General features: G+C 40.8%; 1 protein-coding gene across 2 annotated transcripts in view; it reads left to right on the top strand.

Annotated features, from left to right (window-relative positions):
- The first annotated feature begins 13,687 nt into the window (after positions 1-13,687).
- FXR1 (FMR1 autosomal homolog 1) overlaps positions 13,688-27,193 on the top strand; it is a 34,309-nt gene continuing 20,803 nt past the window's right edge. The window contains exons 1-2 of one of the 2 annotated variants that reach the window (XM_082057187.1): positions 13,688-13,785; positions 23,041-23,093. In XM_082057187.1, coding sequence (XP_081913313.1) covers positions 13,735-13,785; positions 23,041-23,093 — 104 coding nt within the window. In that variant the 5' untranslated portion in view covers positions 13,688-13,734. The remainder of the gene's footprint in view (positions 13,786-23,040; positions 23,094-27,193) is intronic. The other variant, XM_082057188.1, reaches the window with a different exon arrangement.

Here is a 27,193-nt window from a genome sequence, read left to right as displayed (position 1 = left end):
TGAATTTTTTGTTTTCTTACGCTTTGTAGATCTGTTCTATGATTTCTAATACACTGCCGTCCCCAGTTCAGTCTCCCACTGTAGGTTACACTGGGTAACTATATATCCTAAAGGAAGAGATTCACCAGCATCTCAATCTGTGTCTGATGACCTTCTCTAACATTAGTGCCTTGCAAGCATGACTAGGAGAAGGGAAATTCTCCAACTAATATTTGATTAATAAAGAGATACTTGCTTAACAGCATGTGAAGGTTATGTAGCTTCTGTGCAGGCAATCTAAACTGTTCCCTGGTATAGATTATTACAACAGGATCTTTCATTAGAGGTCCATGAAATAAAAGTTACTAGAAATTATAAATCATTGTATGAGGAGGAGAAAGCACTGTACTGAAACAAATAATTTGCCTTACTGATACAGCATGAAGTTTCTGACAGAGCTGTTCTGCTCATTTGAATTCTTCTTCACCTGCTTTTTGCTGTTGTCTGATAACACAAAGCAGAGATGTGCAGCCTCAGTAGCTGGAAGAGTTGGATGTCTGCTTAACAAAGCCCTGTAACATACACGCCCTCCCCCTGCTGCAGCTCCCAGCCAGCAGCTCTCATCCTCTTCGGTACCACAAACCACCCTCACTGCCGCACCAGCAGCAGCTCCTGCCCTGTCTGACCTGCCCCAGCAGCCTTCGGCCTCTGCATATTGGCACAGGCTGCAGCACTGGGCTCATCTCAAGAGTTTTCCGTCACTTCCACTGTGTCAGAAGCAACACTGTTCCTCTTCACCAACTGGTCAGCTTTCATTTCCCCTGAAAGCCTCTGCTACTAGACCTCATTTTCTGTATCTGTAGAAGGCTGCTGCAGAGGTGAGGAGGAAGAAGCAGACAAAAGGTCTGAGCAGGGCAGGAGAAAGGCTGGAGCTAAGGTGGGGATAACTCATGGACCAATTCCAGCATCAGAGCTGTCTGCTAGACCACCAGGAGCTGCAGTGTTTTCACATATGGAGAATGGAGTTGGTCTCCTCCAGTTACAGTTCAGATGTACCCTGACTGAGATGATGATCTTAAGCCTGTGTTCTGATGAACTTCATAGCTTGAGTTTAGAATTAATGAACATCATAGTTTCCACTTAGTGGATTTTAAATACTTTTTAGAAAAACCTTTCCTCTTGATGCACACAGGTAGCACTGAGTCACCCCAAATCCCAGAAAATTTAGTAGATCTTACACTGATGTAGACATCAAAAAATTCATTGTTTGTTTAGTAAGCAAGTTTGAGCAGTATGTTTTGAACTGAAGAGCTCAAACCTAGGAGGAAAAAATCTCAACATTTCAAGCTGAAAGCAACTCTTATCTTTGAAGCACGAACAGGATACACCAATAACGTTCTCAGCTGAGCATGCAGATTCTTAGTTTGGTTTTGCTGATAACTACAAATTAACAATTCAGCATACGTCTTAATACAGACGTCTCTCTGTCTGGCACCTGCAAGACTTTCCTCCAGTACTTTCTCTCTTTTAATGCCGTAAACATCAGTATTAGCAATGACCGATTCAGCAACATATACCTTGAACTTGGGCATAGTGACTTGGCACCTGAGCCCAATGCAGCTTCAGTAGGACTGAGCTCCCTCATATCTTACCAAGTCTCCTCTTAAAAGGTTACATGTCAAAATGGGACCAGACTACATTACCAGGCTATTCAGAAAATGCAGAGTATCAAAGTAAGATTATTTGTTTATGATGCTATTTCTATTCTGATAAGGGGACAGGCAGAGATATGTTTTTCCATAAACAACCTTTTCCTTACGTTCAGTCTTATCTACTGCCTTCTAACTCCATTGTACTCTAGCTAATTTTTCCAGATTCAACCAGGTGAGAGAGTAAGACAGCAATTTCTCCACATTTTGTCCTGTCAACAGAATTGTTTATGAAGTTTCATGTAGTTACGTGTGTAGACATGTATTGAATGAAGCTGGATAGATGATACAAGTTGAAATTTGAAAGGCAGACGTCTTGACTGACTGGAAGTGAAAACCTAAAATATTATCTATGCGTGACATGATGAAATACTGGAAACACAAGCTCTAGCTACAGTTTCAACTCCACAGTTACAGTGTCAGGTCTTGGGTTGCTGTTTTTTCAAACCCAATGGATCAAAAATTATAACCCTTGCTTTAAACTGGTTGAATTTTGTGCAGAATCATTCATAAAGGGTGGTAATGCATCTACTCGGCAGAGAAGAATATGTAGAAATTCAAGTATTATGTGTAATCTCATTATCAAAGAGATGCCAAAGCTTTGATGTCAACCGAAGCTCTTCTGTGGATTTGATATAGAATTAATTTCTGTAATCTTAATTATTTTTCCTCTGTCTTAATATTTTTATTGCATCATGAAATTGTGTTTTCCTAAGAGACAGAAACAGTTTGGGGATTTTCTTTTCTTTCTTTTTTTCAATTTTGATTTGGTTTTAGTGGAAGTATTTGTTGTGAAATGCCTCTGTCCAGAGGGATAGTAGAGGACATACACGTCTTGTAAGAGAGATATAGGTGGCATATAGGCCTTACGATGGGATGAAGAGTGATAATTCATTCAAAATCCTTGGTTGTATTTTGATGTATTATGACAATATAATCTTGCATGTTAATAACAGATTATAATATGTATATTTATAGGGCAGTATTTAGCCAGATGATATTTGCTTATGTAAATTCTACTACCTGTGTCTGAAACTGATAGTGGCTGTGACTTACTAGTACTCCACAAAAGGCATAGTATAGCTTGAGACTCAGTGGCATTGTGGGTTTGGAGGGCTCTGTCCATGGTTGTTTGTTTCCTCCTCGTTCTTTAGTGAGGATTTCTAGAAATATGTATTCTATGCAAGAACTCTTGTGTTCTTCTAATTTGGTGACATTAATTTCATGTCATTGCATGCCCTTTCACAAACTCAATTTAACGTGCCATTTTTCTCTGCCACACAGAACAGGGATGAGTGAGGAAAAACCAAAACTTTTCTGAAAATGGAATGAAAGGCTTTATTATATGAAGCTTAAACAGCAAAGCAAGAGTGACAGGATTTCCACACAACTGAAAGATTATCTTCTTTAAATGTGTAACTCATGTTTGCTCTTTATGGGTAGATTGTTAGACTCTATGTTCAGCTCTCTCAAGAGGCATTTAGACTTCAAATACAGTAATAAATTAATTTGCAAGATAGAGACAATAATGAAAGATTCGATTTCAAACCACTGACATGAAACTTTTGTGGAATTTTCAAACATGAAAAAGCATAAATGACAGCCTTATTTACTCGCGTAAATGAACCCACCAATGAAGTAAAATACAAGACTTTAGGAAGAGAAGCTCCTTTTTCTTTGTCTGCGAAGCAATGTGACTCACAGCAGGGCTATTGCCAGCATTCCTCCACGTCACTTGGCCACCCCACTCCCCTTGGAGGCCACTCACAACAAAGTGAGGGCAGACGAGAGATCTGGTGTACGCAGTCCTTGCTTTTTCTTAGATAACTAAGGTTACTCTTAGCAACAAGGAGGTGATGAGTTGACACCTGTCATCTAAGAAAGGAAACCATTAGTTTACTCAGAGGCCAATATAAAGCTACCAGATGGGAACAGTTTTCTATCACTATCTATCAAGGCTAGAGCACAGCTACTCAGCCTTCTGTGACATCAATTTTATGCTGAGAGCACAGCAGTCTCAAAAAACACTGAAGAGCCATTTACTTGTAAAGTATAAGAAACATCTGTCAGGTGCTAAAAGTGTTAAAGAAATGCTTAACCGTACATTGGGTTGGCAGATTCTTAGGCTCAGGTTACAGAAAAAAACATGAGCAGTGAAAGTCCACAAGATTTATCCTAATTTATCAGATTACTTCCTCAGAAACTCTCCTTTTGAACTGCTCTTCAACAGAAGAACAAATGTGTAGACTTCAATGCTTAATAAAGCTGAAAGCTTCTCCCTGGGGTAATTGAAATTTTTCTATCAAAGGGTAGATAGACCTGGTTGCAGCTGCAACAAAGAAGAAACATATAAAGCCAAGTGGAAAGCAGTTAGACAGCATTGGTGGTGTAGGACCATTGAACATGGTCTTGCTAATTGGAATCTATAGCACAGGACATTCAACTACATGCTGGGCAAATGACCCTGAAAGTTTCAAGTCTATCTGGTATTAAAAAAAAAAAAAAAAAGTTCAGATGTAAAAATAATCATACGAATGATGGATTCTGTATCCGTGAATGGGCATAACCAACCAGAGATCTGGGTAACTGGCAAATTTCTTTTTTAAATAAGGCCCTTTGAGTCCCATATATGCATCTACTTTCACAAGCATTTCAAAACCTGTCTTCTAATAATTTCACACAGAGCTTTCAGAGAAGCAATGTTCAAAAGAATGAAAGTAATGAAACACAGCAAAGTTTTACATTTTTGTTTCTGTACTTTGGGAAAATTCCTATTGAAGACAGAAGGCAGTTCAAATTGGAATTGCTTTACTGCCAACAAAAATGTGTGACTCTTGATCTAATGGAAAATTAGAGAGATTGAAAAGCAGAAGTAGACTTAGGAAGGTTTTCAGCTACAGCAGGATACAGCCCTTAATGCATTTGTAGTTCAAACTGTGATCTCTAAGGAGACCTAAATTGCTCCAGAGTGTGGAATTTAGGGTATTTGAGACTTTATTTTCTCACAGGAACAAGTATGAGTAGCTAAGACATCAGACTTTATTGTCACACATTTTTAAAACATATTTTAAATTAAAATCAAATGTCATTTAATGATGAAAATATTCAATTCTTAAAACATCTGGCACGTGAATTAAAATTGTTCAAAATGGTTCCATAAAGTGGAACTTGTGAATTTTTTCAAAGTTTCCAGTCCTGAAAACTGATTTGGATAAGGATACTTTTATTTTATACAGAAAAGGCCATTGTATTTGTGATTGTTATCAGTATGCAAGAATTTACTGGCTCAAAATCTAAACTGTCCTTCTCACACTCTCTGTAGCTTTGTGAGCACTGAAGTATTGCTGGGAAGCGAAACAGCTTCAACAGAAAACAACTGAATTACATCTGTACTTCACAACGTATTCATGCATAAGGATGTCCGAGCACTGGAAATGCTTTGCCCACCCTTGCCTGACGTTCCCCGGAGGCTGAGTACCCTGCGACACGCAGAGAACCTAGCCCGGGTGCCACGCTGTGTTATGTGGCCGTGCTGCTGCCCGTGCAAATGCTGCTGCATTCAGAGCTTCGCCCAGGATCTCGACGTGAAGCAACATCGCGCAGGACAGACAGGATCACACAGCCTGGACAGGAAAAGAACTGCAGGCAAATCCTGCTCCAAGTCAGCAAGAAATAGATTTGGATTTGGATTTCCCCAATACTAGTGGGCATTAGGTTAGATATCAAGTAGCCTGTGGGTTTGCATCATTGATGCCTTTTACCATCTCTTCTTCTGGTCTTTTTTAGTGGGAAAAAGCATGTGAATGTCAAAGGTGACAATCATGCGTTTTCATGTATTCCCTAGAACTGTCTTCCTCTCTTGGCTTTCCGTATTTATGACCCATTTTTTCTATCTTCCTCTTCTTCCCTCATCTTTTTCATTCATCAAACTTCTTCCTTTCTTAATCTAAGCCTATATTTTGAACCTTTCTTTCTTATGCTGTTCTTCTCTTGCTGTCCTTGACTTTTCCCTTTTTATCATTTGTCTCCTCCTTGTTTCTATTTCTTTTCCTTGCTATTTCATCTGTTTGCATTAATCCTCCTCAGCCTCTCCTTTTGATGGCTCCAATGTATTTGTTTTCTCACAATTAGCCACTTCTTCCCTGCTTTCTCAAGCAGCATTTTAACCATTGAGCAGAGGGGCTCTGTTCCCAAGTACCAGTTCAGCCCAGAAGGCAAAGCCCAGGCCTGGAGGTGTAATTCCACCCAGTGGGACCAGAGCAAGCAGCATGGACTGTTTGGGAAAGAGTGGATTAAAGCACCCTCAGTTTTTAGGACTCAGATGATGAGTCTTGTGGCAACAAATCACTGGTGAAATCAGAACTGCAGTGTCTAATATGCCAGATAGTGTTTGGCATCAGGGTATCAAACAACTGAAAAAACCGCAGTGGAAGTTACACCAAAGACACTACGGCCTGAGCACTCGTGCAATAATATTATTGATGAGATCAAAAGGATGGACAGTTTTGTTGCATTTATTAGAACTGTCTATTTTATCACCAAAGTAGCTTCATGAGTTCCCTTTTTCATCTCAACAGATATGCAGTCTGGGAAAATACTCTGCTATTAATGGAACGGTATTTTTAGAAAGATGGAAAAAAGAAAAAGGCAAGAGTCCAGATTTTATCCCACCCTCTTCAGTGGCATTTGTGATACAACTGGGACACACGTACCAGAGGAAGGTCATCTCAGTTAAGAGAGCAATCACAAAAGCCACAGAACTATTTTAACTGCTTGATAACTCATTTCACTGAAATAATATCTGTTTCATACTGTCTCATTGCATCTAACAGGAGAGCAGGGGTTGAAGTAATGTATATTTATGTGGTATCAATGACTAGCTATGTCCTGCAAAGATCAAAATGCACATGTTTAATCCCTTATTCTGAGTATTAGTATTTAATTTCTTAAAGTCAGTGCATATGACTACAGTAATCGAAAAGGTTCCCCTAATTTTTTTGAGGGAGTTGAATACAATCCATTTGGGCAGAACAACTCATGTTGAGATTCTGATATTGACATATAAACATTCTTACTACTTCATCTGTGAAATGTTTATTTTCACTCCTAGGATACTGAAACTCTGTATTTATCTGCAGTTTCAAGAATAATAATAGTAATAATAATAACAACAACAAATACATATATGTGCAGTTTATATATACATATAAAATAAATACCTGTTGCCCTGCAGGTGGGACTTTTCAGAGGAACCTAAACATATGTGTGTACAGAATGTTTTACATTATTCTTCTGCCAACTAATTAGCAGAAAACTTTATTTTAAACTCCTTCCTTTTTTGAAGAGCACAAATTAAGTCAACTATTTAAAGTCATTCTTATAGCCCTTCCATTCAGGTACTAAATAAAATACATATCTAAGTACTTTGCTGTATTGGGGCCTTCAAAAAGTAAAACGTGGCAAGACAGAAACCTGCTTATGGAACTCTGGACAGCAGAGTACGTTGAGCTCACAACTGATCTCTTCTTGAAATGAATTATTTTGTTCTTTAGATTTTATCAGTTAATCCTATAGGAACAGGAATAAGATTTTCAGGGTGTTTGCTTAGTTTCACACAGATGCATTGCTAACTTCATCCTACCTGTGAGTTCCCCCCTTCACTCTTCCATACTGCATTTCTTCATTTGGGTTGATCTGCAGTCCTCTGCTACTCCAGATACACCTTTGTTTAAGTGCTATTGTTCTGGTTTTTGATGTCATGTAGCACTAAATCCCTATACCTCAAATCACATACTTATGATAGCAACGTGGCCGCTGCTCACTGTCTCTCACAAACCTTGCTCAGGACTACATTGCCTTTTTTTGATAGTAGGCCCTGACTTTAAGAAATTAAATACTAATACTCAGAACCAGGGATTAAACATGTACATTTTGATGTCTGCAAGGAGTAGCTCATAATTCATATCACATGAATCGACATTACCTGAAACCCTGCTCTGGCCCAGTCCAGCACTAGAAATGTGGATGTCTCTTTACACAGCTCTGACACTAAAAGTTGGCCCAGGGGTCAAGTCAAAACAAAGGTAGTCTAGACTTGTCTGAGGATCAAACCAGGACCAAAACTGCATCAGCGGTAGAGAAGAAAATAATACTTTAATTTTGTGGTTTCCATTGGAAGTATTTAGAAGACAGAAATTATTAATTCAGGTTTGTGTGGGTAGCAACAGCGATAGGAAGGATATAACTCAACACTTGGAGAACTTCTAGGCTTGGGTATCTGAAGCTAATACTATGTGATACACATAGTATTACTTCCACACCATTACTTCACCATGACTTCATATTACCGCAGAGTCCCTCTCTGGTGCTCAGTGCATTTCACTTCCTGACTTGGAACAAAGTCAAGCACAAGCCAGGTTATTTTTGATCAGCTGCATCCACAGCAGCAGCGAAAAGAGGTGGATGGGAAGTGATAATGAAAATTACCAAACCGAGCCAAGGCCATGAAAAGTTGTATTGTGAATGGATGAGTTTCAGACCATTGCATAAAGTCCATTAAACAGCAGTGTTCTCATTTAAGTTCATTAAAATTTCAGTGAAATGATTTTGCAGTTTCTTTTCATTGTGCCAGAATTAACATTGCACATACAGCTTGCATTATCTACTGCTTCTCTTTGCTTTTAGAATGACATCAAACTTTTAGTTTTATTTTGCTTACTTTCCTGTGCTGCTACTGACAAAAAAAGGAAGCCCAGCCAAGCCTTCTGGTGAGCCAGTTCACCCAACGTGAAAAAACAAGCTGCATATGTTGTCATTCAGTGTGAAATTACTTTCACATGGTAGTCTGTTGCCTGGATGTATATTTTTCTTTTGCTGAGCATGCATGTTATCTTGTGGACTTTGAACAAATGAAACCCGAATCATATTACTCATCATTACTTCAGCATAAATACAAACTGTAGTCAAAACCAATTTTCTTTTAATACTGGTTCTTTATGTCTTCCTTATATAATTTAATTAGCTCAGTGACTTTATTTTTCAGACTGCAGTAACAGGAAGTAAAATATAATAGTAAAAACCTACTGCATGTGTTGGATTATCAACACTTTTTATCCTACAAAGCATAGTGAGGGTTTAACCCTATAACTGAAACATTTGAAGTTCATTGTGCCCAGACAAAACCAGATAAATGTGAGTGCTCTCAGCTCTAAAGATTGTTTCCTTTCAAGATAGATGTAAATAATTGCGAATGTTTATTTGCAGTTCTAGTAACATGATTTCTTCTTTCCCTGATTTCTATGCCAGACAGAAGGTTTTAAACCGCACTGCACAAAAATGTTTTTCCATACACTCACTTAGCAACACCTTTTGTGGATCCTATTTTCAGAAGCGGTGTCTGCTTACAGTACTTGCAGCTGTATGTGTGCACGGCACTCAGTCCAGCAAACCTCCAGACAAAATTCATTCATTTGGAAAGGTCAGGAATGCATTTGTAAAAGGCTGCTGAAAATTGGTAGAGATTCCTCTTCAGCTCAATATTCAAATAATGCAAAAATCACAGTGAAAGACAAAACAAAACACAAGCTTTTCTTTAGGAGTTTTCTTTCCATTTTTACAACAAACCACTAGCCCTTTATACAGCGGCAGCCCAACAGGCTGATCTGTATCAAGACCATATGCCTAATAGCTGGTTTGTGCCAGAAAATATGAGATCCCCCATTCTACTTGCACAAGTCCATCGGAGCTGATTTTATGTCTCACAAACTTCCTCCTGCTACCCAAGTATAATGTGTGGAACAAAGAAAACATACTTGTAAATGAGTAAACCCCCCACACTGGGAAGCATGTAATATTTCAAAAGAACTTCTCCGAGACTTTTTCTGAGTTGTAATTTTGTTTTGTCATTTGATAAGGCATGAGGCAAATATGATCTTATCTCGTAATAACCTTCAAATATTCATCCGTTTTGCTCATCTCTGAGGACCAGGGATGCACAGTGATTTACAGAGGGCCTAAGTGCTGCCACTTGCCTTACACTTCTGCGAAGGCTGAAGTCTCTGGATGGACGTCTCTCACCAGTATCAGCCTTCTGCCAAAATTTTGGAGTGAGCAACTGAACCAAAAAGGTTTCTACCCACTTAAAGGCGAACCTAGATTAATTTTTTATCATTATTTAATTTTTTATGGCATAAGCTGCTAAGTTTCAGCATTTCCCTTCACTGAATGGAAGGCCCAGGTTATTACACTCCACATTTGTAAGTAAATGCATAAGTCTGAATTTATTTAACCTTGATTTCTGCCTAATTTTTGCAAAATATACTAAGAATGTATGCTTCTGGATTTTTATTTTACTGAAGGGAAGGGCAATATGTTCAGTGAAACACAGTAATACCCCTTGGTTTGGTATCAGAAAATAAAGTTAATTGGTGGACAAGTAACTGATTGGTTTAAAAATACAAAAAATTTGCAAATAAACTATCAGCTTACTAGTAGTTTAAAAGGGCTATCAATCTGTGCGCCTTTTAATAAATAAACATAATCTTACTTGAAATATCACTACTCTGAGGAGTTATGTTGTTGATTTCATAGTTGGCTCACTCTTGCCCAAGTCTCTGAAAATGGCTGAAATTTCTCTGCTTTTGGGTAAGATGAACATTTAACAGAGTCTGATGTCAGAAGGTCTCAGATGACAATTCCATTCTAACCTTCAGTAACATAGATGATAAGATTTCCAAAAATTATTTTTTATATGAACCAGTGCATATCCAATCTTGACTTTAAAATGGCTAGTGACAGGAATCTGAAGAGATCTTTATTTTTTTCTCCTACCCGGGTACATAGAGATTGTGCCCAAAAACCATTATTTCAAACCATTAAAACTCTGCTCTGATACTATTTCACTGCGAGTTACATTTTCAATCCATGTTTTTATGGCTTTCTTTCGGAATCCTCTCCAGTTTGTCCATATACTTCCTGAATTTTAGACAATGGCATTTGGAAGGATGGGGGTGGGGGCAGGTTGTTTCTTTGTTGGAATCAATGCTTTCTAAGTCTCCTATCTTGAAAATATGGTTTATATTGCTCATGATATATCACCATCATAAATGCTTTTTCCATCTTAAAAATAGGCAGGCTTTATTAACTTCCATCATTTTATTCTGAAAGGCTGTTCTGGAAATTTCCTCAAGCTCCCATTTTAAACTCTAATTTCCAGGCTAAATTTAGTAATGGTCAGCCTATACCTATAGAGGAGTCTTTTTGCCAGTCCTGTTCTCTGTCTTTCATAGCCTTAGTCTCTCATGGATCCTTAGCCCTTCGGTGTGCCCGGATGTATTTGAAGACAACAATCCTAATCCTTCATTGTTTAATCCTTCAGCCTTTATTTTGCTCACTTAAATCAGCAAGACCTTTTTCTGCTCTTTGCCACCAAGAGCCCCAAGGATCAGGAATCCTGCTATTTCTTGCTTACTGTCCTTTTGGCACCGTGAAGCTCACTCCCCCTCCTCTGTTGCCCAACAGTTTCAACAGAGGACAGAGAGTGGTTCAAGTAGACTTAACTATGGCATCTCCCTGACCAGAACTGCCCTATGAAGTGTAGGTGGCAGTTTCACTGGGGGTGTTGCAAAATGAAAACAAACAAAAAAATAACCTTACCTAGTCTTGTGAACAAAGTTGTAAGTAGCTACTATCAAAGGAAGACTCCTGAGTTCCCAAAGCTGGGTAAAGATCCTCCCTTTTCTTATTTGGGTAAATAAATAAAGTAATTTAATTTAGTAGTTACTTCTAATTTGCATTAAGTGAAAACTAAGCCTAGAATAGATTAATCCTCACCAGTGTGGCTGATGAGTTGCAAACTATTATGGCCCACAACGTAATAATAACGCTCTTCTACCCCCATTTTCACCTAGATATAGCAATCGGTCTCAATATTAATTCGTAAACAACCCTGTCACTTTAACTACTATCATGTGTACACTTCCAGAAAAAAACATTTTTATCAAGGAAATTCAGATGCAGATTGCATTGGCTGAAGTCAGTTCTCGTTATCATTACTGACCAGAACTGTCCCCGTTTTGCAGATGTGGACACCCGGCACTTCACGCAGTTCTGAAGTCTGGGGTTGTGTTTGGTTTTTTTCATCTGTGTCCTGTTTGGTTCAAGCATGGTTCACTTTTGCTTATTTTTTTTTTAATCCCAAATACCCTTTTTTAGCAGTTGACATAGAGAGTCTGTGTCTTGAAAGCTGAGCAAATGAACTTCAGGCCATTCAGTCCTGGGGCACTGAAAACTTTTGGTGTATAATTTTTGTAGCATAACTGTTTGCTTCATTTTATCAGGTTTTGGACCGTATCCTGGAAAGGGGATGCCTACCATTTTGCATGAAGGGCTCTCTTACCCTATGTGTGGCCTGGGCACCTATGACAGAACAAATTGTGGGTCATTTCTGAAGATTTAAACCATATTTATAACAAAAGGTACCCTCCAACATTCCTGTGGAATAAATATTATGCAAGAATGGTATTATTCATGCACACAGCATGGGAAAAGACTAGATCACATAATAGCTTTTTTTTTTTCCTAAACACTACTTCATAGCCAAACAAAGATTCAAGTTACTGAGTGGAAAAAGCATGGTGTTGTCTGGAACAAGTAGAGTCTAGTGGGTTTTTTTTCCCAATTAATTTGTCTCATTTCCCTTCATGCTTCACCACAATGACTCAAGGCTCTACTGTCCATTGAACCTGTAACTCTGATCTTCAGTTCTTCCCCAACAGAACCCTCCCAGCTTATCCCCACGCCCCCAGTTTATTCGCTGGACCACACCAGCACAGTATGACTGACCGGAGCTGCATGTTCACCACGGGGCACAGCTGGGGCTCAGCCTGAGCCCGTGGCGTTGAACCCCCATCCTTCCTTCAGCTGTGGCACATCTGAGCCTCCTCACCCAGCAGCCTTCTCAGAACTTGTAGGTCTGTATCTGAAATCCTCACCCTCTGACACACGTGCTTAGAACTGGCTAAAGGATATAGTGGGAGATTAACATGGAGAAACTAAAAATGAAAACATTCGATGGGTAAAATACCATCAAGTACTCCTGTTCATTTCAGGCTGACATCGAACAGGAATGATCAGCAGGAAGGGCATTTGAAAGTAGTTATTGATATTTAAAGCTATTGCAAAAAATACCCGCATTTGGCAAAGATACAGGCCTTTCATCAAGCTCTGCATGACTAAGCTTATGTGAGCACTGAGCTCATAGCAAGACTGGCGTCTGATTGTATTTTAACAGTCATCGAACAGCACAGTCATGTTGTATTTTTATTTTCTTCCCGTGGCGGAAGGTCGGACCGAGCCCGCAGGGGGGCCGGGCCGCACCGAGCCCCTCCGGGCAGACCCGGGGGCCGGGCCGCGAGGGGCCGCGCGGTGCGCGTGCTCCCGCCCCCAGGGCAAGGCGGGAGCCCCGGCCGGGACAAAGGCAGCCAGGGCACAGGGGTGCGTGACGGGCACGGGACAGCAAGCTCAGCGGCCGGAGGCGCCTCGGGAACGGAAGGCGTCCCCTGAAGGCCCGGCCTTTTGAATCGTTGTTCATTGAAAAACAAAACAAAACCCACGGCATTTTCCCTGCAGCGCTACTGCGGCCTCCAGCGCCAGCGCCGCCACCTCCGCCGCTACCGCCCGGCGGCTCCCACGGGCCGGGGCGAGGCCACCGCGACACCTGCGCCGCGGGCCGGGCGCGCCGCCGCACAACCCCTCTGCCGCGTGCGGGGCGGCAGCCGGCCGCTCCCACTCCCGCCGGCCGCGGCGGGGGGGAAAGGCGGCGGCCGCCTGCCCTTCCCGCAGGGAACGCCGCGCTGCTCAGGCTGGGAGCCGCCCCGCAACCGCGGCGTGGGCAGCCCCACCGCGCTCCGCCGGGCAGGAGGGCGGGGCAGTGCCGGCGCAGCCCCCACCCCGGGGGGGCGGGCGGAGGGGGAGGGGAGCCCGCCAGCGCTCCCCCCCGTGGTGACAGTTTCTAGAAGCACGTCCCGGCGTCCTTTGCGCTCTCAACATGGAGGAGCTGACGGTGGAAGTGCGCGGCTCTAACGGGGCCTTCTACAAGGTACCGCTGCGGGGAGGGCTGGCGGCGGGGCCGGTGCGGCGGGGGCTGCGCGGGGGGCGGCCGCCCGGCGGTATCCGAGCGCGGCCGGGGGCGGGTGGCCGGTGGCGGCCGTGGGGGGAGCCCCTGCGCCGGGCCGCGGAGGAGGGGAGGGCGAGGGGGAAGGGCGCCGGGGGAAGGTGTCTGGGTGTGGCGGGGGCGGTGGGGCTGGCGGGACGGAGCGGGCGGCGGGGCCGGGGCCGGAGGTGGCGGCCGGGCGGCCCAGGGCCCTCACGGGAGGTGGGTGCGCGGGAGAGGGAGCGCGGGGGGGAGCAGATGCGCAGCGGGGGTGCGATAACCCTGCGTTCGGGAAAGGATGGGCGGCCGTGGGGGCTATTTTTGGAACGAGTAGGGGCTTCGGGTGGGATGGGGTGAACAGAGCCGAAAATAATAATGTAAAAATATTTTAAATAATTTTTTAAGGATTTCTAGTTTATTTATGTCATCAGAAAGCTTCCTTCACCATCACCCTCCCTGGAATGTCAGGATGTTACAGGATCAATGCAAAATACTCTCAGCTGTTGCCCGTCAGTCATTTTCCCCTAAGCCTGGCTTCAGATGGTTAAGAATCCCAGCTCTTTTTATGGCAAGAGCCTTCTGTCTTCCTTTCCAGGAGGGCCGATTCCAGCCAGTATTGTGAGCACACACTGTAGCTGTGTTCTGGGAGGGTTTAATCTCGGGACTCTCTTTAGCTATTGTCCCTAACCGCACACATGGTGTGGTATTGCACATGCAATATTACACTGGGAGGAATGAGGGTGTCCTTTTTTTTTCCTTTCTTTCTTTTTTTTTCTCCTCTGAATTTCCTGTGTGCAGCTGTGGATTTGGCTTGGAAGTCATGTGGTAATTGTACAGTATGTGAGGGCAGTTGGTGTTCAAAGGATTGTAACCAGCTGACTTCAGGAGTTAGTTTTTTCAACTGACTGTCTATTAAAAGAGACAAGTAGGAGATACTCTTACGAGGAAAGAATGTGAGGGGTGCGCTATGTCCCCTTGCTAGGTAAGCTGCTTAAATTGCTGCCAAAATCAGTAGATAATAAATTTTGCAAATGAGATACATTTTGCTTGGACTTGAAATACCACACAGAAACCCACATCAAAATTGGTTGCATTTAGAACAGCATAGGCCTAAGTAGAATTGATTTTTTAGGAAGCCCAGAATTTGGAGACACTCTTCTTAGATTTCCATCTTCTATCTTGTGATCTTGGACAAATTTATTAACCATGTATTAGTGGTTTGTTTTGCTTAAGAGCAGTGTGAAACTAGTGAGAGTATTAGGAGGCGTACTGAATTCTTGGACTGAAAGGACCCGTGTACGCAGAATTTATTACAATAAGCCTGATTTTAAATCTGCAATGATAAGGTCTCCTCCTGAGTCAGAACTGTTAGGCCTGGATTAGCACCATCATGTGTTTTAGCCCTGCAAACAGTGACTAACAAATGCAGAAGTTTTACTTAAAAATGGTACTCATGGCTTTCAGATCAGTGAAATAGGCATTAAGTCCAGTGAGGACATCTTCATGGTGGATGAAGTCAGGTTGTTAGAGTGATTGGACCCACAGCCACTAAAGCCCGAATTCAGAATAATCCACTGTTTGTGTGTGTGTGTGTGTGTGTGTAACCACAGAACTCCCTAAAAAACCAAAACTGAATAAACCAAACTGAAACACAATTTCAGAAGATTTTTCTTGTGAGCTTGATGCAGCGAGATGTGTGTCAGTGACTCCATTTTGTGAGTCTTACTGTGGAGGTAGGCAGAGGTTGTGCCTGCATTTTGGAGCCAAGTAACACTACTGGTGACTTTCTGTTTGAAGTTTCTGAAGCAAAGGAGGGAGGTGTGTCAGTCTCATTTAGAAAGTATCCTATTTTGGGCACTGATAGCATTGATAATAGCATTTGTAAGATAGTGAGAATAGGCTCATCTTCTCTAAGCCCCCTGTGACTGTATGGAGGAGGTAGCATAAATTTTCTGAAGAGAAAAGCAGGATTTTTAAGATGGGCTGAAATCTGAGGTTTACCTTTGGAATAGTGTGAATTCAGATTCATTAGCACTGCATACCTCACGGTAAATGACGTGAGAAGGATCCTGCTATGCCAGCAGAGATAAAAACCAAAATAATTACATGAATAAATACATGACAGAGGTTTTTTGGGGAGTTTTAATGTGATCTGCGATTTATCTGTAGTAGAACAAATGTCGTGATTAAGTACGTTGGAGCATTATAGTTGGGCTTTCATTAGTTATTGGAAATATGAGCATGGGTTCTTTTGTTCTTCATTTCAGTAGAATTCAGCTTTAGCAGGGAATTCTTGGTATGTGTATTTATACATATATACTATAGTTGCTATAAATTAGTGAGGAAAATTATATTTTTTATTAATATAATTGAAAAGTCAAAATGTTTCTCATGATGCATAAATCAATGGGCAGTAACTGTGGTTATGGTAGACACCCCAAGATAACTTTTTTATACTGTCCTGTCCAAAAAAAAAGAATCTACATTTAACCTTTTATTTATGAATCTCCAAACTATTTTTTTCCCTCTTTAAACAAGTAATCTGGAGAACAGGACAGCATTTATTTTGTATTTTATTCCGTATTCTCAAGCAGTATACAGCAGAGCCAGTATTTAGCCACTCCCTGCAGCTCAGAAGACTTTGCATATATCATAATGTTGAGCAGCCATTGTCTTTAGAGAACAGATGGCACTGATGGGGCTCAAAGTGGTCGTGATCTTCTGAAGAGACAAGAGCTTTGTGTTGTGGAACACGGAGGAGAATGGACAAGGTTGATGAACCTTACTGATTAAGGGTTTGCATATATTAGATGAGTGATGAGGGCTTCTGAGAGCAGACCAGTTGATGCTTTCTAGGTGAGTGCTAGATTGGAGGATAGTTTTTATCTTTCAGACCTTAGACTTTCAAAGTGAAATGGCCCAAAATATCTGGGTTTCTTTGGGCTCTGAGTGGGTTGTAGAGAGTGAAAGTTGAATACTCCAGCCTCATCTTGGCCTGGCTGCAGTGTTTTCAGGATGATGATTCTCTGTGTCATTAAGATCATTAAGTAATTCACAGGATCGCATGTGGTTGGGGCTGGCAGAAAGTGTGGGAGGTTGTTGGTTCCACACCCCTGCTCAAGCAGGGCCACCTAGAGCCAGCTGTCCAGGACCGTGTCCAGATGGCTTTTGAATATCTATGAGGTTGGAGACTCCAGAACCTCCCTGGGCAACCTGTGGCTGTGCTCAGTCACCCTCACAGTAAAGTGATTGCTGATGTTCATACGGAACCTCCTGTGTTTTCAGTTCATGGCCGTTGCCTCCGGTCCTGCCAGCTGTGAGGGGTGTCTGTGCAGCTCTTGGCAGGAACAAGACAAAAGTTCCTGGTTATCCAGTATCTCAGCCTGCATATCTCACCTGTATGCAAATCACAGCCCAGGTTCTGCACATTATGTACAAGTTCAGATGTCAGCTTACATGAAGTAGGTTGGGCCTTACAATAAAATGAGACCAAGGTAGATAAATTGAACACTAGATAATTTCTTCTACCGGAATAGTTCAGTGGCATCTGAATAACTCTGAAAGGTCCATTTTACTCTTCATTGTAGGGACTCACATGTGCTGAAAAACTGACTGGTGTGTTGCATGCCCTTGTGTACTCTCTCTCCCCTAGAGCAGTAGCTGTTTAGATTGTGCAAGGACATGAAATAGGTAAAAATGTAAATTAGCATGGAACTCAATCTTTAATTTACATGTTCTGAAGTGCTTCCTTTTTGGTCTATTCCTCTTTTAAGAGGTGCAGTTATTCTGGTAACAGCACAAACGGAAGCGCTGGTAGCAGGAGTTGGCATAGGCCTCAAGGTAGACTAGCCAAAATATTACAGAGGGAAAACATGATGAAAGAGAAGTACACAGCATTTCTCCACACGTACAGTGTTAAAGCGCGATGAGCAATTCTGTGTGAGAAACAGTTTATGCGTCAATAAAAAAATAAAATGGCTTTTTAATTTTTCTTACAATTTTTAATTAGTGGCTTTGAAAACAATTCTGAGTTCTTCTGAATGGTTTTTAGCTTTATGGTTATTAAAATAAGAGACTGTTTTTAAGAGTGTAGCTTATGCAGCTGTTCATGCCCAATTATTACACCAGGAAACATGGTAACTGGAATGACTTTTTAAGATCTTAACTGTGTTATAGTGGTCAACATTTGTTTATTCTATCTACCTGTAATGGGTGGGAAGTTTCAGACATTCTAAAGTAGTTACTGGTCTCTTGAAAGTTGTGTAGACTGGTGCGAAAAGTATCTGTAGTCATTGCTGTTGACGAGCCATTTGCTTGACTCTTTTAGGCTGAGAAAAGGGAGGTGCCACAGGCAGTGCGTATTGATTGCTGGTGTACGCAATCAGGAGCACATATTTCAGAAGTTTTGTCTTTTGGGGATATGAGTATGAAGAAAGCAGTATAAGTAATGTGAATCATTTAGATGTTCACGAATAAGCCTAAACTGTGGGATTCTGTGCTGAAGTTCTTGCATAACTGTCGTAAGGACCCTTGAATTTACATACAATAATTATGATTGGGAATGGAAATAAGCAGTAATGTCATAGATTAAACTGTGGTTGCCAAAATCCATTTTATAGTTCAAGGTCTCTTTCTTCCATGTTGCCCACTTGTAATGTTTGTGTTTTGTGGCAAGCTAGATCTGCTTGCTTTTATCAATTCCTGGTATAAACAGGTGCACTTCTAATAAAAATAATACTTTATGAAGTTCAGTCATTTTTGACCAGTGATTTGATTATTTACAAGTTTGCTGTGTTTGCTTTGATTTCCCTCCCCACAGGAGGTCAGCATGGGATACATCCCTTAGTAATAATTAATATTTCATGTATTTGTTGTGTATGAACGTTAGTTAAAAATACTAATGGTACTTGCTTCTGAAAGGAGTGAAGGATTGGTAATTGGATATAGGCTTCTTGACCTTTATGTCACTGATTCAGAAACAGTCCGTGGTACCAGATGCCAAAGCGTTTACTGTTTGAAATTTGCTCAGCAGTGGGTAAGGTGATCTTAGTATAGTTTTTAGTGTGTAGGTATGTGTGTCTCAAAAGCCAACACAGTGGTTGTCCCTGGAAAGAATGTTTACAGCTGAACTAACAGCCCCCCACTTCTAGATTGGACCATCCTGCTTGGGGGTCAGATAAAGCAGCATGAAGAGTGGACTTGGATTGTATCTGCCTGTTATGCAGATTTTGTGACTTTGTCTGGAACTGAGTTTAAAAAAAAGTGTGTGTATGTATGCGGAGACGTACAGTTCACTGTAAGGGCACTTTGGTAAGTCTTGATCCGTTTATGTTATCAGCAGATCCTAATCCTAAATCCATGAGTAAAACCCAGGTAAAAGGGAAAGAGTGTGTGTATTATGAGACGAAGACGTCTCAACTGTAGTGCGTTTTGTGGCAAATGATCTGTTCATAGTTGCCTGTCCTCTTGTTCGTACTCAACACAGTACGGCCCTGTGCTGGATTTGCTGGGTCTCTGATCCCAAACCCAGGCAAGATCCCAGCGATCCTGCCCCTCGTTTCACAGGTGCTGGGAGCCTGGCTGCTGCCAAGTGAGTGGCAGAGACAGATCTGAACCGAAGTGCCTGGGGAGCCAGTGGGACATTAATAGCCTGGAGTACAGTGTGGGCTCCTGGCTGGAGCTGGGCTGCAGCAGGCAGGGCATACATGGACTGCAGAGACCTGCTCACAGCGGGAACTCAGTGACTGACACTAATATCTGGGCGCTCCAAACCAGGGCCCTGGCAAGATGAAGTCACGTAAATTTTTTTTGCCCTCCTGCCTTCTGCAGTTTTGCATGTGCGGTAAAACACACACAAATGTTAAGTATAAGCTTACTTGCTGACAATACAGTTCATCACCGTGTATTTTTGATGCCAGTGTATTTATTGATGATGTGTTTGGGTGTCTTTTATTAGTTCTGCCTCATCATCTCTGTTTAGAGTGAGGATACATGGAATTATGTGTAAAGAAAAGAGAACATTTCAAACTTGGGTATTGGCATTGTCTACCTTAGGCAACGCTGCTAAAGTAATGGAGTACCTTGTTCATTTGTGCAAAAGTTAAGATGATGCATCGTTACTTAATTTAGCAGAAAATGTTTTTGATACAATATTAGACATGACTAGTGCAAGCTTGGAGAACCAATCTATTTATAGGTTACCTCACTGATGAAGAAATCTTTCAAAACTCCTAGTTAAAAAGCAGAATATTTCCTTTCTGTTTTATGTTCATCATGCCCTTTCTGAAGAAACCCTTATAGTAGGACGATTCATGGGATAGTAGGACGATTGGGATTTCTGAGTTTTATGGTATTCCTTCACTATTAGTCTTGTGTTTGTACAATTTGACTCTGCTCATACTTTCTTCAGGCCTCACAACAACGTAGGCCTCACAACTAAAATAACTATGTAATTTTATTTAATGCTTTACGTACGTCCATTTGTGATCTGAAGTGCATACTCGATAAATGTTATATTTGATTTTGGGTGTTTCTCATGTATAAATACTGTGGAGTGAAGGAGCTTGGGAAAACCAACTGGAAATGCTCTTCAGATCATTTCAAGTAAGTCCCTGTGTACCTGTCCGTGAGCCCAAAGTCTGCGCTGTGATCTCGAATGGGAAGAGCGGTGTGCGCACTTTGAGCTGAAAGCCTTCCTGAAACCCACAAAGGGTTGTAAAATGTACAGCCTCTTTGCTGGAATGTGTACTTTCGATTTCCTTTAAAAGTGTTTGATGTTTCTGTTTCTGCAGCTGACGTATGTGCAGTGTCATCTTCAGGCTGGTGCTGCTCATATCTCTGCATTAGTGTTCAGCTTTCCCATTCTTTAGTAGGGTGTTAGCTTGAAAATCAGTTTTGAATATTAAACCTGTTTGTTACCATTACACAGAAAGACTTTACCTAGTAATGGGCTAGTCTGAAATCCTGGAAATGCAATGCAGTTGGGATTCCTTATTTCTACTTCTTTTGTCTTATTAATGAATCCTGCAGCTAGTCAGTGGATTCAGGATTTTCTAAACTCTGCAGAGCATTATGTTCTGAATGTTTTTCAGGTGTTTTATGGTACCTGATTTTGAATCTCTTGATTCTGAAGTTCTGTTTCTTTAACAAAAGAAAGATAACTGCATTCAGATCTGCAGAACTATTTTGTAGCTCCTATAGGCTGACCTTAGAGAGGAAATGCATATTTATTTCTCTTCGTGTCGAGTGCTGTGAGAGCATGTAGTAACAGAAGAGGTAAGGTTCAGCTATGAAGTAAAGCACCATAATAAGGCAAAGACTAATGCTGAATCACAGGCTCTTGGAATGCAGATAAATGGCTCTCCATAGTAAGGAGTTAAGTCTCTCTCTGTAAATACTGCTTTCTGTTGATAAGGTGTCATTTTGCAGAATGTTGGACTGGATGAATTTGGTGCACAGTGCCGTGACTTGCATGTTTTGTCCCTGGATAGAATTTGAATGCATTGTAGTAGAACAACTCTTACTTTCTACTCTATGCCATGCTAATTCATTCCCATGTTGGGGCATGCTTAAAGGGGACATCAATAGCATAAATGTAGTAAAAGTTCTGCTTTACCTCTGTTAGCTGACACATAGTTCAGGCAGTGAAGTTTTGTATGCTCTTGGCATCTTTAAACAGAGATAGCTTCAGTATTCCTGTCTAGTTTACCTGTCCTGAAACTTTCTTGCAACAGAAAGTCCCCGATTACAGATGTATTTCATTGCCACTTGTTGCAGCTTTCTAGCTTCTGAAGAAAGAGATTTGCCTTCCTTCCATTGCAGTGGCAAGATGGCCTTTGAGAGGGTTTATTTTACTAAGAAGACATGAGGTGGTTCAAGGAGGAGATTCCTGTGACTGCTGGTAACCTGCTTTCCTCAGGATTACCAGTATGCTTTCTGCTAGAACCAGTCTTTGTGTTACTGGCAGATGGTTTTGAGTGAAGGTCAGGGAGCAGAAAAGCAGGTTTTGAGCAAATCCCTTCACAGAGTTCCTCAAGTATGGGTTCAGGTAAAAGGAGATTTGTTTGTATAGGCTCTTTGCAACCAGCTGTCAGCATGGGCTCCTTTAATGTCTGTTATTACATTGAGGGATCTCCTGTGTCAAAATTATCCTTTCCCTGGGCTGACACATTATACCTATGTGAGCAGTTGCTTCTTGCACAGATGATATGTTCTTCCTCCTCCTCAGCTGGAGGTTTCTTGTATGGATATAATCCATTCAGCACATTTCCTAGAACTTCTTTTAGCACAGCTATACCACTCTCTTACTCCTTCAAAACTGCAGATTCCTTCTTGACCTCCTGTGCCTGGGCAAATACCAGGCTATAGCAAAAGCAGGAGTAGTTTGAAAGATCTTTCTTGTCCCTTTATGTGCTTTTTTTCACAACACGCCTGCCTTCCTTAATGTAGGAACTTAATTTCTGCATGGATACTTGAGTACAGTTTTCTGTATCAGGTTATCTTTGTCTTTAGGTTTTTGACACAACCAGTGCCCCCTAAGGAAGCCCTTTATTTTTCAAAATAAAGAAATGGAAGTAGGATTTCCCCTCGGTTGTTCCTGACGTCATAATAACGTGACACAAAAAGTGAAATATTGTATTTTCTTTATTTTCCCTGAGGTCCTACAGGCGTTTGGCCGCATACAGTCCCCAGTTTGCTATTTGAAATGTGATACCATAACTAGGTCTATGGCAGGCTATATTACCAAATTTTATCCAAACTTCCTGTGGTACTGTTCTGAAGGATTCAATTTTGTGTTGAGAACACCACCTATAAAGCAGATAGTGCTCTGCACAGCTATTTGACATTGTATTGTGAGTTGTACTAATTGTCCTGGACCTTGACCACTCATTTTTTTCCTGTAAAGCAGTTGTGTACTCCTGTAGATAAAATAAAGAACTCGGACAGTAAGTTTTCGGTTGTAAATGTGCTGATCCGATTCAGTCATTTGAAACAGTCTTTCTGCACTGCATTTCTTAGAATAGCCAACTAAGAATATCAGCAACCTCATGCGAACAGTGGCATCGTGTCTTGGAACTTTCCTAACTTGGAACCACAGTATTGGTGGTGAGCTGCTGTTTGGTTTAGTTTCAGGCTGGTTTGAAATTGCTGCCTTGTTTTGATTTCACATGCATTCTTACAACAAAAATGTTTTTGTTTTAGGGATTTATCAAAGATGTTCATGAGGACTCGCTCACAGTTGTATTTGAAAACAAGTAAGTATTTATTTTTAAAAATCATCATTTGACTAGTAGGTTGCTGTTTTGATTTTGTGGTTTTGGTGTTGCTTGCTTCAACATTAAGAAAGTAGATTTCATTAGAAAGCTGTAGTTCTGCAAGTACAGGCTCAATATTCTGTTCACAGCTTCCATGAACTACTTTCTTGAATTGCTGTATCGTATTCAGCTCATCAGTTACACAGTCATTTACATTTTTTGTATCTTTAGTAATGCCCATAGATGTGACAGCCCAATTTAATTAAAATAATAATCAGCGGCAGAGGCCTGATCTTCCTATAGTAAAACAGAAAAGGTGAAAAATACCAAAGGACTTCTATTAAATCAACATTTCTTTATATGTCTAGTCTGAGAAATGCTGATCAGTGTTTTCAACTAGAGAGAAATAGATAGAAGTATCCTGACGGTGATTGATTTTTCTTTTTAACTATTAAGAAAATAAATATGCATACGTATCCAGTATAAAGACCCTTCTGTTTTTTTTTTTAGTGGAAAAGAGTACAAATTTGTAAGCAAACTTGGGCAAAGAATTATCTGTGGCGCCCTTTTATTTTAATATGTAAACACAGCAATGCTACTAGGGACTTGTAGTGGCAGGTTGAAGATAATCCATGGGATGGTAAAGTACAAATGGATACCTGTTGTTCAGCATTCAGACTGATAACGCCGTGGATTACCTGGGAGATTCCAAGGCTGATTTAAGATGTTCTAGGAGCTACATCCTCTTTCCCATTTCCCTTCCCCTTGCTAGGTGGAGATCCTAAAAGTGTATCAGCTTTTGATAGGAAAATTGTTATTAAATATTGTGAGCACCAACCTGTAGATTAGTCCTTGAGCCTTTCTTCAAGGAAAATTGCTGAGTAATAAGGGTAATACTAGGGAGTGTGCGAGCGTGTGTTTATAAACAGTATTTTATAATCCTGCATATATAATCCTAGGGTGTGTATGCATATGTTTGTGTACATGTATGTATCTGGGGGGAGGGAGGAGAGGGAAGTAGTAATCCTAGGGTTTGCCTTGCAAAGTCCAGTCTTTGTTTCTTTTTCACCCGTGTTTTCTAGCCCTTCTTTTATAGAAGGTAGTTAGAAGATCAGTTGGCAACCCTGATTTCTACTAACACTTACTGAGCTGGTTATGGAAGTGGTTACTGTCTCCTAGGCTTTCATATCTCCATCCCAAAACCCAACAAACGTAATTGGGTCCTTCCTCCTGTCCGTAGTCTGAGGAGATATGACAAATCTTCGGTTTCATATTCAACATAATATTACTTTTCTTTAAGGTAGGAGGCTCTTTGCCTTCAAAGCATCTACTTTCATGTCAGAAACCAGTTAAGTTGAAGGAAGTGCCTGTGGTTCTCAGCAGGGGTCTAATTGTTGGCAAACACATTTCTAGTGTTTAGTATCCGTGTCACCTGTGTGTTTTGCAGAAAGTCTGGCAGCAGCAGCCAAGTTCCAAAAAGGCTGTGCTACAACATATGTTGAGCATTTTGTTGACCAAAAATAGGTCTTATCAGTGTGCATGTGGTTCTAGTCAAATTTTTTTCTGTGATGTAAATCTTATGTTTTCTTTATACTTTTTGCTGACTTAAATTCATAAGGGCTTTAGTAAAACCAAAGCTGGTAAGAGTGGCCTGTCATGAGTGCATCATTCTGCTGTAATAGTGATGAGCACTAACGAAGTAAATGCATCTGCTCCACTGAAGGGAGTCTTAATTGTCAGTTAGCATTTTCTGCTGTTCTTAAACAGTTTTTGCAACTATTGTAAGGTTCCTCGCGTTGATGCACTGCAACAGACTACTAACGATGATTTTTGTGGCCGTATCCATAATTAATCCCTGGGCAGATACCACTGATTATTTTATTGGGTAATTTTTTGGAGGTAAGGGGACAGAGAATGAAGACAGAAACTTCAGAAACTGGAAACTTTTAATACTGTATAAGAAGAAATTGGATCTTGAGATGCAATTTCATATAGGCCCATAGGAATTTGAAGCAGCCAAACTTTTGTAAGAAGCAAGCACGTCCCTTTTTTCTAATTTGTGCCGGTTATCTGGGTAATCCTTCTGACTATTAGGCATCAGTTCTGTCAGAACCTCTTAGGTAATTTGTAGCCAGTCACAAGTCATTTCTTAAAACATCTATTTTTTTTGCATTTCACCAGTGACATGCTCCAATTTTGGACTTTTTGCCATTAAATCTTGGGCTTCTCGTATTCTGAAAATTGAGCCTTCTGTGCACTTTTCCACTGTTTAATAACAAAATACCACAACATCTTGCAGCTGGTAGGGCCAAATAATTATTGGCCCATCTGCTTCTAGTGGAGGAGGGAGTTCCTTTAGGTGATTAGAGATGGAACCAGAATTAGCCTCCTGCAACTTCAAGCAGACTTCATTGAAGGTACAAGGTTTCAATCATAGCATCTCATGGGCAGTTTATAACTTTCCATGAGCTCCTGTTTGCTCGATTCTGTAACTACAAGGCACAGCTGAAATTCTCAAGAGAATTTCAAGTGGCTCGTTTGAGTTTGCAACATTTTTGATCCTGTTGTTCAGTTGTGATGATTATGCTCATACTGTTTCTAAACTGAAGTTTTATATACCCTATAATTTAGAGGATGCGTTTTATCCTCAAGTTTTACTATTTGCCTTTGAATCTGTGAGAGTAATAACTTCAGAAAGGCGGAGAGGGGAGGGAAAACCCAAACCCTGAGTTTACTGACCATTATAGTTGCAACAAGGGCAACTGAATTACAAGTGATTTTTTCCAGTCCCCCTCACAATGTTATTGAAATAGAATGAGATTTAAATAACATTTTATGCCCAAAATACTTTCCAACTTCAACAAAAGCTATCCATAATTTTCATGCGTTTTTCTTGGGTTTCAAAGTTCCACTATAGTTAGAGGAAAATTGAAGTGTATAATAATGGCTAGAGCAGAACTGTATGGGTCCCTCACTATTGAGGCACTGGAGTGTAAGCTGTGTTTTCAGAGAAAAGGTATAAATATATCCATCTGGTAGCAAAAGGCACTTCTGGAACTTTCTCCTAACAGTGAGAGTTGTTCCACTAACTGAGGCTGCTCTGTCTGTGTGAATTAGGAGGAAGCAAAACAATTTACTTGCAGTAATCCGTAGTGTTACAGGTTGGTTCTGTTGGATCCTGTGCCTGATGTGAACTTGGATTAAGATGGGCATGAGTGACGGACTTTGGAATGCTCTGGCACACAGCATGTCCCTCAGCCAGTCTAAGCTAATGAGTTGGGGTTTTTGAGGAGGGTGGGTGGGACATTTTTTCCTCTGGTTTTATTTTGGCCTCTGTAGAGTCTTCAGTTGAGTTTCCGACTGGAAGCATGAGGACCAGCTGCTGGTGTGCTGTGACTTCCACAGAACGGAAAGGAATTTCAGGAGAGCATAGATGATGTGAATTGCTCCAGTACTCTTTGTAAAATGCACTTAGAATATACAGTTCTTCAAGTAAAATGCTTTCTAGAGCCAGCAACAGTAAAATAAATAGCCTTTCTGTACAAGAAGGTAAAATTTGAATTTTATATGCCTAGTAATAATTGGTATTGATAATCAGATATAAAGGTACATTTTGAACTTAATCTGTTTGCCAGACAATTAGTGAGGAGTGCTAACAAGTTTATAGGTAAGGATGTAAAGCTTTGTTAGCAATCAGAGTCAGATTTTCCTGGAATACTTAAAACATGGATGGTAAGCAGCTGAAATGTTAAGTAAGAGGTGAAGAAAGGTGTGAACCCCATGGTGGGCAGCAAAGTTAAGCTTCTACCTGTGTAAAGCCTTGAACAGTAGAAATGTAAGTACATCATCTTGTAATCTTTTCACTGGGCTTTTATGAAAGCTGTTTAGTGAGCCCAGTCATGTTAAATTTTCAAGTTAATTGAAAAATTGTTTTATCATTAAATGTCTTCCCAGACACTGTTTTTGTCTTGACAGAGTTTTGTTCCTTTGCTCATATAGTTTGCTTTCTAGTGATGGAGAAACAGACTTAATTATATGGAAAGAGTGAGTTTTAGCTAAAAACAAAGAAAACAATAGGAAAATTTTAGCAATAATGTGTG

Source organism: Streptopelia decaocto (assembly GCF_964273445.1).
Source record: "Streptopelia decaocto genome assembly, chromosome: 6".
Lineage (NCBI taxonomy): Eukaryota > Metazoa > Chordata > Aves > Columbiformes > Columbidae > Streptopelia > Streptopelia decaocto.
The sequence above is the reverse complement of the archived record's forward strand: the minus strand, read 5'-3'. Positions and strand labels throughout refer to the sequence as shown.